Source organism: Microplitis mediator, chromosome 7 (assembly GCF_029852145.1).
Source record: "Microplitis mediator isolate UGA2020A chromosome 7, iyMicMedi2.1, whole genome shotgun sequence".
In the NCBI taxonomy this organism is placed as follows: Eukaryota; Metazoa; Arthropoda; class Insecta; order Hymenoptera; family Braconidae; genus Microplitis; species Microplitis mediator.
Window position 1 is genome coordinate 15,354,593 of NC_079975.1, and position 11,833 is coordinate 15,366,425.

Sequence of the window (11,833 nt, forward strand, 5' to 3'; positions counted from 1 at the left end):
TACTATATAATAGAATGCAATTATATCCCAACATATGACATTAGAAAATTGCAGTACATTCATTTCAATAATAAAAAAACGGTAATGTTTTATATATATATACATATAAATATATATTTATATATACATATATGTATATATATATATATATATATATATATATATATATATATATATATATATATATATACATATACATATATATATACTAGCGTTAATCTTTTATTGGTCACAATATAATTTATTCCAAATTTTCAATTTGACTCCATTCAAAAATTCGTACAATCCATCACGACACCATTTATTGTCCTGGAATTCTATTGTAAGTTAAACACAATTTTTTTAATCATTCATTTATTTAATAATCAAATTATCAAGTATTTTTGTTTATTACAGATTAATTATAGACATACAATTATGAGATCGACGGAATGATATATATATATATATATATATATATATATATATATATATATATATATATACGTAAGAATAAGCGCTGTATGTTCAAAATATAAATCAGACAATATAAAATTCAGATAAATTATTGATTGTTGATTAAATCACATAACTGATTACGAAATTGTAATCCATTGAGGTTAAGTAGTATAAAATTGTCTTCTTCATCTTCACCAACTATTTCTTCATCTGAAGTGTCCATATCAATGTCTTCATCAATTATGTTTCTTCTTGGATTTTCATCTCCATTTAAATTCAAATTATTTACGATTTCATCGACATCTTCTAAATTATTGTCATCGTCGACACAAATATTGTGTAATACGCATGCCGCTAAAACAGTCTTTGGAATCAAGTCGAGGTGCGACATATCTAGGTAGTTTAATCTTCTAAAACGATTAAACAGTAGCGCGAAACTTCGTTCAACAGGTTGACGGGTTTGAGAATGGATAAAGTTAAACCGTTTTTGAGCTGGTGTCAAATCACCTCGGTCAATGAAGGGCGAAACACACCAATCAAGCGGCGGGTATGCTTTGTCTCCAATAATGTAGTGGTTGTGGGGAATGAAGAGATTTTTATTCGCACTGACATTTCTGGAAATGTCAGAATTTTTAAAAATCCTCGCGTCGTGTACTGATCCTGGATAGCCAATGAAAATGTCAGTAAACTTCAAGTTACTTTGACAAATTGCTTGCATTGTAAATGCAGTATCGCATTTTCTCGTAACGTATACCTCAGGGTTTTCAGATGGAGCTTTTGTTGGTATAAAAGTCCCATCAATGGCACCCATACCATTTGGCATCCCTGCAATATTTTCAAAACCACTTGTTATTCTATTTATTTCATCTCCTTGAGGCCACGTGATTATGTTCAATGCAATGACATTCAATGCATTAATTATTCTTTCAAATGCCACAAATAGTTACGATTTCGATAGATCAAATCTGTCACCGACTGATCTGTAAGATTCCGGGGTAGCTAAAAGCCATAAAACTGATAAAACTTGTTTTCTGATATCAGTCATACAGCGATCAATATCATCATTTTTTTCAATTATCGGTTCAATGAGTTGTCTTAATTGTTCAAAAGAACGACGACTTAATCGGAAATGGCTCTGAAATTCTATTTCAGAATACTGCGGTATCATAACCTCTATGTAACCAACGACTCTTGGAACTTTTTCCTTTTTTTTATTTCCAACTATCGCTTTCACTACACTTTCTCTTTCATCGATTTCTTATTCTTCTTCTTCTTCATCATCACTATCATACACTTTACTGAATAAATTTCTCACTAAATTATTAAAAATTTCAATAACTTCTAACCACTCAGCAATTTTAGAAACGATCATTTTTAACTTCCCGCTAAGAAAATTGTAAATTTTCAAAAATTCGGGAAGTTATTGGTTTCAGTCCGATTTACGAAAATCGAATTTCCATCAGATGTCGACGTTTTGAGGTCCTAGGAAGCTATTCTGACTAATTTCAAGATGATGTCCGAGTGTATGTATGTATGTATGTACGTACGTATGTAAATACCTGTATCTTTTGAACGGATGAACCGATTTTGAACTTTAAGGTGCCATTCGACGCGGATTGTCAATATCTTGAAGCCGAGAGAAAATTGAGCTTGATCGGTAGGGCTCGTTCAGAGATATTCCAAAAATAAAGTTTTTTCAAAAATGTTTTTTTTGGATAACTTTTAATGTGCTCGATGGATTCATTCCAAAATGGACTGGGCTCTAGAGCTTTATAAGCCACGTCGAATGTCACCTCAACCATCAAAATCGGTTCATTCGTTCAAGAGAAACCGTTGTCGAAAGAATTAAAAAAAAAATTTTTTTTTATTTTTCCTGAAATATCTCAAAAACGACTCGATAAATCGAATCCAAAATTTTATCAGCTTTAGAACTTGACAAAACGCGTCGATTGCCGCCTCAACCATCAAAATCGGTTAATTCGTTCGCGAGATATCGTGGGAGAAAGAAATGCTAAAAAATGGTTTTTTACAAAACAATGGCATACAAAAGTATTTGCGAGCTCGTAGAGCTCGAAAATGTATTCACAATAGTGTTTTCGAGCTCGTTGAGCTCGAAAACAGCGGGAAGTTTTGGGGCTGGCCCGCAGGGTCAACTGACAGACCGATTTTTTTTTTTGGTTATGCTCTATAAGTGAAAGACGTGTACGAAATTTTTCGAAACACCCGCCATTTTAATACTAAAGCAGCGTTCAGAAACGTATAACATTCTGGTTGTTTAATCGTTCCTCTAGTTATAAGTAAGTCACGTGACTGTCCTTTTACTAGCCATCTAGTTAGGTAATTATCAATCTCCAGAGTATGTTTCTGAACACGGCCTTATCTTCTGTTGGCAGTGAATCTTTACATCATCCTTATCATTACCGGTTTCGTTTGATCCATCATAAACTTCAGTCTCATCACTATTTTCATGATGACTGCTATCATCAGCATCAGAACTAATATATCTCTTCGAGTTTACTCGAGAAGAATTTAGCTTTTATACTAGTAGAGCCTTGGACTAAATAAATTAGAATTAATTATTATTGCAATATTACATACATGCCAGTTGCAGATAAAAATATTAATTTGATTAGTTTTACGTGATACCAGTAAGTTTTGCTGTTGTTCAAGCATCAGTTTAAGCTCTTCTTTACTTGGACTCTTCTTAGAATTATCAGTGGCTGGCACGCCTTCATTTTCCTTTTCATCGCTTTTATTTTTTTGGATCACTGTTTTAACTTGATATTGAAGACTTCTGGATTTATCATCAGGTTGTTTTGAATTAGAAGTAACCTTATTAATAAAAAAAAACAATAAGTATTTTCAATATTTTATTTATTCATTTTTGATATTGTAGGAAATACTTTTATGGGCTTTTCCACTTCAGGATTTTCTGAATCTTAAGTGAAAGACCAATTTTTTTTAGGTTTACGTAGTCGTTTTTCAGGATGTGGTGACTGACTCGAGGAAGTAGAAAGTTTTCGCTTAGATTTCAATTTTTTGGCCTTTTCATTCAACACATCGTCATTTTCTAAAATATTACAATCGATTCACAATATTCATAAAGTTTTGATAAATTTTATTTTTTTGTAAACAAATTATAAATTATTAGAAAGTGTAATGAAATAACTCTTTGTAGATTCTTGAATTTAAGTTTCTAATATATTTACATGACAAAAAAATAAGATTTTGACAGTAAATTTTTAAACAATTAGTAGTTTACCTGATAAATCAACTATAACTCCAGAGTATTTTTCTTTTCCCCAAAAAAAATTGTACATGATCGTCAACTTCTGGTTGTTGATTGATATCATGAATAACTTCAAAATCCTCCACTGTGCAATAGGATTTATCAGCATCACAAATGATACGATAAAACATCTCAGCAGGTTCTTGTGAGATGCTCAATTAAAATGTATGTGCACAGATTAAAATTGTTTAGTTAAAATTTTCGAATTAAAAATTTTATGAACACACGCGACACGATAACAATAGAACGCTGTGACGCCATTTGCAATAATTTACTCATGGCTATTGTAGTCGCGGCGATTAAACTGAAGTTAGCTGACAGCTGTCAAATTTCAGAATTTTTTTTACTGAATAAATTGTGATAAAAAAATTATTTTTAAAAATTGCGTTCATGCTTTTGTTAATTTTCTTCATGTGAAAAGAAAAAAAAATTTATCAGTCATACATTACACAAGTATTTATAAGAGTGAGTCTTAACATCACGTTGCTGCATATAGTGAGTCAAAAGACCCCAATTTTACATTAACTTATTGGACATCGTCGTCTCGGTGCGTCTGTATTTGACCCCGAACAAATCATCTTTAAAATAACGTCTTTGAAGCTGTGGCTGCAGTGGAAGCCAGTTTTTCAAATAATTAATACGCTGAGTCTAACGATCACGTGTATAAGTTCAACATTCTCCTGGTTGCTGAAATATTATTATACTCAAGAAGGCAAGATCTGTGTCACAAGCTAAGTAGTACAACAACGAGTCAATCGCAACAGCAGAACGTTCAGTGGACATGTATTGACGGAGGCGATTCACCCACGTTTTAACAGATAATTTTGGTAATAAATAACGGTCCAGTTTTATTGTTAAAAAGGGGAAATTTAAGTGTATATTAAAAATTTTATTAGAAAGTTTCGGTTATCGGGAAAATTTGATAATTAAGTTATTCAGGGTAAAAATATAAATTATAAAAGAAATAGTGAATTTTACGGCGTGGGTTCGAGAGCATTTGGTCGCCATTTTGTTTAAGTATCTAGGTTTGTCTATGTTAGGTAGCATCGTATTAGGTAATTAATTCAGTCGAGTCTAACGACCACTGGTTAATTAATTAATAATAGGTAATTTTGGAATTTAGTAATACACTTTTCCAAAAAATTAAAGGAACAAGAAAATTTTATAAATTTTTTAGTGATTTTTGGAAGGCTGTATTTTCGTGAAAAATGGTCGTATCGAAAAAACTAAAAAAATGAATTGAAGCTTGAAATCTCTAGTTTAAAGATCTTCCAGCAAAATATTTTTTTGAGCCACGATTTTTGCGGAATCATAAGAAAAAGGTCGAGACAAAATTTTTCTAAATTTTTTGGTTTTGTTTTTTAAGTCTACGGGGCCGGCAAAAATTCTTTAAAAAAAAAAACAAATTAATGGCTCTTTTAGGAAATTTATTCAGCTACAATTTGCTTTTTTTTGTTTCTCTGTACGACAATTTGCTGCTGAGATATCAGCTTTCAAATGAAAAAGAATCCTTTTGTCTTTGATTATTGATATCTCAGCAAGTAATGGTCCGACAGTAATTTAAAGGGCAGTTCAAGAAATTTGAACAAATTCCCTATGTTATGTCCGCCGCTTAGATTCAAATTAATTATCCGGGATTTCTCCCTTTGGTAGCGATAGAAAAATTTAAGGAGAGATTTGGAGGATGCGGACAACAGTAAAGAATACGAGGAAGGTTTTCACTTCCTATATTTATTATTTAATGTGGGTTTTTCGAAGAGTACGAACCCAAACGTCTTCGAGCTTGATAACGTTGCATTTATAAATCGATCAATAGAGAGAAAATGTTTTAAATGTCTCTCACTTACCTTTAGATGATTTTTTCTTCTAACACGGCAGGCTTTTATCCCTCCAGAACTTTGCAGCTCACTCGGCCTCCTCCTGAGTGGAATTGGTTGAATGGGCGCGGCTGGGGTTGTAGGATAAAATCTTATGTGCTACTTTCGAACAAAACTCTAAAGATTGAAGTTATGATTTCTAGTCTTTTTATTAAACGTTTCAATTACAATACTTCTAATTCAACTTCACTTATACACTATACTTTTTACAAATTTTTAGAATACAATTTTATTGTATTATGCGTCTTTATTAGGCCCGAATGCTTTTATGCGCAGAACTGAATCGACTCGAGATTGGATTACAATTTATTTTTATTTTGTATCACTATTCAATCGAACCGAATTTTAATAGTTGTTTGAGAATTTTTAATAAATAATTTGGATTCAGTTATTGACTTTTCAACGCAAACGCGGATTCCTGCAGTAAGATTAAATGATTTTTATAAAGATTTTTAATTTAAATATTCCCTATTGACTTTTCGACGCAAACGCGGATTTCTTGCAATAGGGTTCTTATTGAAAAGATAAAATTTCTCTTATTCACTTTTCAACGCAAACGCGGATTCCTGCAATAAGATTCACGAAATTTTCGCGGTTTCGCGCTACTTTTATACGCATAAGTGATGGTAATACTGACGCTGCGTTTTCGCGTGCTTTTGTAAAGAGGAGTTTCGTAAATTTATTTATGAAATAAAATAAATTAAAGAAAAAAATTTATTGGACATAACACCTACAAGCTCCATTTTCGATTTTTTCAAAAAAAATTTTTTTTCCATCCTTGATATCCATTTGAAAAACCCACAAAAAATGGCCATTTTCTGGTTTTTTAGTCAACTCATCGCTACTCTGCAAATACTGATAAAAAAAATAGTGTTGCCAGGTAATTTTACAGCTAAATATACCCCAAAAAACCCTGGAAAATTTCAGATTGATCCATTGAACCGTTTGTCCGAACCGATTGCTCAAAGTTTTACAAAACAATTAAAGGAACAAGTTTTGTTCCTTAATTTGTGTAATCATTACCAAAATGAAAAAATTAACTTTTTTTAGATTTTCTTTCATTTTTGCGTTAGTTATTCAGTAAATGTAAGGTAAAGAGGAAAAATAAAAATTTTTTTTTTCCGAAAAACGAAACAAAAAATAACCCCCCGAATAAAACGTAAAAAAAAAAAATTCAAAAAAATTCTTGTTTGGTCTCGTTTTTTGGAAAATTTTTTTTTCCTCTTTACCTTACATTTACTGAATAACTAACGCAAAAACAAAAGAAAATAAAAGAAAAATTAATTTTTTCATTTTGGTAATGATTACACAAATTAAGGAACAAAGCTTGTTCCTTTAATTGTTTTGTAAAACTTTGAGCAATCGGTCCGGACAAACGGTTCAATGGATCAATCTGATAATTTCCAGGGTTTTTTGGGGTTCATTAAGCTGTAAAATCACCTGGCAACACTATTTTTTTATCAGTATTTGCAGAGTAGCGATGAGTTGACTAAAAAACCAGAAAATGGCCATTTTTTGTGGGTTTTTCAAATGGATATCAAGGATGAAAAAAAAATTTTTTACGATAAATCGAAAATGGAGCTTGTAGGGAATTTGTTCAAGTTTCTTGAACTGCCCTTTAAATAACTGTGTGACCATTACTTGCTGAGATATCAATAATCAAAGACAAAAGGATTCATTTTCATTTGAAAGCTGATATCTCAGCAGCAAATTGTCGTACAGAGAAACAAAAAAAAGCAAATTGTAGCTGAATAAATTTCCTAAAAGAGCCATTAATTTGTTTTTTTTTTAAAGAATTTTTGCCGGCCCCGTAGACTTAAAAAACAAAACCAAAAAATTTAGAAAAATTTTGTCTCGACCTTTTTCTTATGATTCCGCAAAAATCGTGGCTCAAAAAAATATTTTGCTGGAAGATCTTTAAACTAGAGATTTCAAGCTTCAATTCATTTTTTTAGTTTTTTCGATACGACCATTTTTCACGAAAATACAGCCTTCCAAAAATCACTAAAAAATTTATAAAATTTTCTTGTTCCTTTAATTTTTTGGATAAGTGTAATTTAATTTAGCAGGTATTTTTTTTAGAGATACTGAGTCCCACAGACCGTTCTCTAGAAGGTGCTGAAATTTAGTTGGTAGCGTCTTATTACATGTTGTGACCTTGGTGCTTAATAATCTCGCAACAAAAATAACACTCTTGTCGATATCACATAATACGGGTATAATGAGTAATATAACCGAGGGAACTGAATGCAAACGAGTAAATTCTCGTAAGAACCGAGGGACATATGACTTAACTCTAATATTTAATACTGACGGATTATCTTTGGTCAAGAGTGCAAGTAGTCATTGCTGGCCTCTAATGTATACGATCGCTAAACTACCGGAGAATATACGAGAGTCATGTACTATAATTTCAGGATTGTGGTATGATCCAGATTGCAAGCCAAACATGAATACATTCCTTCAACCATTTTGCACTAAATTGCAGAAATGTATAATAAAGGTTTTAAGTGGGTACATCCGCAAACCAAAGAAAAATTTTCTTCAAAGGTTGTAGCTCCATGATTCATTGCAGATGTACCAGCAAGAGCTAATTTGCAAAATATTCTACTGCATAATGGTACCTATGGTTGTAACATCTGTGAAATAATGACTAAAAAGTGCAAAAAAATTAAAGGAAAGAAAATTACACGCATGTATCCTGTAGCGGGGTAAAATTTAAATTGGTGGTGAGAATAAAATTTAAATTTGAATAAATTTCCCGCGGTTGGTCAATGACCCAATAACCATAAACCCCGTGATCTACTTGATCGACTGTCACCGGGAGCGCCAATTTTGAAGGCTCGTCCTCTAGACCCAATTAGAATTTAATGGGGAGGGGTCAATGTACGATTAGAGCCGAAGGGTCACGAGACGGAAAGTGAAAAGTGAGTGCAGGAGGTGAGAAGAGACACAGTTGGACGGACCGGCGTTGCGGTTAGACGCAAAATCAACTATAAATTCAGGTAATTATATATACTATAGAGAGGTACTTGTGGAACCTTCTAGAAGCAATAAATTAATTAAATTAATAAATCGTGTATCCAGCAGGTAGCCGATGCACTAAATTACATATATTTACTCGTATTGAATGTGTTCACAAATAATTTGGAAGAAATTAATTAATTGGAAAAAGATCTAGAAGAAATTTGGAGAGAACGGGAATCGGCAGAGACGACCGGGAACAATAGTCTAGTCAACATGTGCCTTTTGGGTCAAAGTTTTTTATTCGCCTCGGAAAATTATGATCGAGGTGTCATTCGATTCGTCATCGCATCTAGAAACTTTTTGAAAAATTTGGAGTGGGGCGCGAAAAAATTACAAAAGTTATAAACAAATTAGTAAAAAAAAAAAAGGGGGTTTAGTTTTTTGCGAATATCTCAAAAAGTATTCAAAATTTTTGAAATGTGAAAAAAGATCCAAAAAGAGGAAGAAATTTCCTAAAAAAAAGTCCTACCTCCCCGAACTCTAGGACCAATATTTATAATTTTTGTAGAGGGTTGAAAATACGGCTGAAAACGGGAACTCTCGCTTGCGTAAGCTCTGCCCACTTCGGACCTTTAATAAATAAATATTATTTAAACCAATTAAATATGAAAATTAAGAAATGAAAAAAATTCAGGCACCTACAGAATCGATGAATGAACAATCGTCCGGCGATCAAAAATTTTTATCGTGATTTTTCAATTAGTTATCCATTAATTAATTAACAATTTTTTGTAGTATGAACATCAACATTAAAAGTGCAATAATTGTTAAACTATAAATCTGGAATTTTTTTCCATTCATGGAGCTATTTTCTAAAGGCTATAGAATAGATTCCCGTTGGAAAATTTAAAAAATTGTTAATTTTCACTTTGTTATTAACAATTTACTGAAGTAAAAAACTATCAACCTCGATTAAACATTGAAAAAAATATTTTTTTTATAATATTGCTATTGGTCCGTTTTCTTATGATCATAAGCCACTTAAAAATTTTTTTTAATCATTTTTATCCCGTATTGTTTAAAAAATTGTTATAAACAAATGCGTTGTTTATAACATAATAAAAAATTTTTTTTCTTAACATAATCTTTGATGGAAATTACGATTTTAAAAAAAAAAACCGTTTCTTAAAAAAATTTTTTTATTACTTAAAAACGCATTTGTTAATTAACTAATTTTTTCTAACACTTGTTATGAAAATTAAGGAACCATTTTTTTTAAAAAATCATAATTCTTCTTGCTCTTTGATGTCTAAAAAAAAACTTTTTTTTTATTCAAATTTACATTGTTTATACAATAAACAATTTGTTATAAACAATTGAATTTTTAATTTATATTTTTTTTTTACTCTAAAAAATAAAACAATAACAGCCCAATATCAACTTTTGTAAAAAAATAGATTTTTCAATTTTTTATTTAGTTTCTAGTTCTGTTGTATATTCAAACTTACCTTTCGCGCCTGCTTTTCTTTGTTTATTATTAATATTACTTATAAACTATTGCAGATACAACAAATTCATCAAGACTTTTTTTTTTCTAAATTAGCTACTCAACAAATTAATAACTAAAGTAAAGCTCTAACTTAATTATTTATATAATTTTTTTGCAATTATTTATAAAAATTTAAGAAAAAAATACATAATGAAAAAGACATAAGTAACTTTTATTGTATCTGTTATAGTTAATGAGATATTTTGATTTTAAAAACCAAAAAAAAATTTTTTTCTTAAATTTTTATAAATAATTGCAAAAAAATTATATAACTAATTAAGTTAGAGCTTTACTTTAGTTATTAATTTGTTAAGTAGCTAATTTAGAAAAAAAAAGTCTTGATGAATTTGTTGTATCTGCAATAGTTTATAAGTAATATTAATAATAAACAAAGAAAAGCAGGCGTGAAAGGTAAGTTTGAATATACAACAGAACTAGAAACTAAATAAAAAATTGAAAAATCTATTTTTTTACAAAAGTTGATATTGGGCTGTTATTGTTTTATTTTTTAGAGTAAAAAAAAAAATATAAATTAAAAATTCAATTGTTTATAACAAATTGTTTATTGTATAAACAATGTAAATTTGAATAAAAAAAAATTTTTTTTTTCAGACATCAAAGAGCAAGAAGAATTATGATTTTTAAAAAAAAAATGGTTCCTTAATTTTCATAACAAGTGTTAGAAAAAATTAGTTAATTAACAAATGCGTTTTTAAGTAATAAAAAAATTTTTTTAAGAAACGGTTTTTTTTTTTTAAAATCATAATTTCCATCAAAGATTATGTTAAGAAAAAAAAATTTTTGATTATGTTATAAACAACGCATTTGTTTATAACAATTTTTTAAACAATACGGGATAAAAATGATTCAAAAAAATTTTTAAGTGGCTTATGATCATAAGAAAACGGACCAATAGCAATATTATAAAAAAAATATTTTTTTCAATGTTTAATCGAGGTTGATAATTTTTTACTTCAGTAAATTGTTAATAACAAAGTGAAAATTAACAATTTTTTAAATTTTCCAACGGGAATCTATTCTATAGCCTTTAGAAAATAGCTCCATGAATGGAAAAAATTCCAGATTTATAGTTTAACAATTATTGCACTTTTAATGTTGATGTTCATACTACAAAAAATTGTTAATTAATTAATGGATAACTAATTGAAAAATCACGATAAAAATTTTTGATCGCCGGACGATTGTTCATTCATCGATTCTGTAGGTGCCTGAATTTTTTTCATTTCTTAATTTTCATATTTAATTGGTTTAAATAATATTTATTTATTAAAGGTCCGAAGTGGGCAGAGCTTACGCAAGCGAGAGTTCCCGTTTTCGGCCGTATTTTCAACCCTCTATAAAAATTATAAATATTGGTCCTAGAGTTCGGGGAGGTAGGACTTTTTTTTAGGAAATTTCTTCCTCTTTTTGGATCTTTTTTCACATTTCAAAAATTTTGAATACTTTTTGAGATATTCGCAAAAAACTAAACCCCCTTTTTTTTTTTTACTAATTTGTTTATAACTTTTGTAATTTTTTCGCGCCCCACTCCAAATTTTTCAAAAAGTTTCTAGATGCGATGACGAATCGAATGACACCTCGATCATAATTTTCCGAGGCGAATAAAAAACTTTGACCCAAAAGGCACATGTTGACTAGACTACAAAGGAAAGCCACGACTTGAGGACGGCGGAGAAAGAAATAAGGTAAATA

At 30.1% G+C, this 11,833-nt stretch overlaps 1 protein-coding gene across 1 annotated transcript; it reads right to left on the minus strand.

Moving 5' to 3' along the window:
• Positions 1-544: 544 nt before the first annotated feature.
• LOC130671930 (uncharacterized) lies at positions 545-3,858 on the minus strand. Its single transcript, XM_057476075.1, is given in 3 exon segments — positions 545-1,642; positions 3,085-3,270; positions 3,757-3,858. Coding segments are annotated over 3 exon segments (1,386 nt in total).
• Between the last annotated feature and the right edge of the window lie 7,975 nt (positions 3,859-11,833).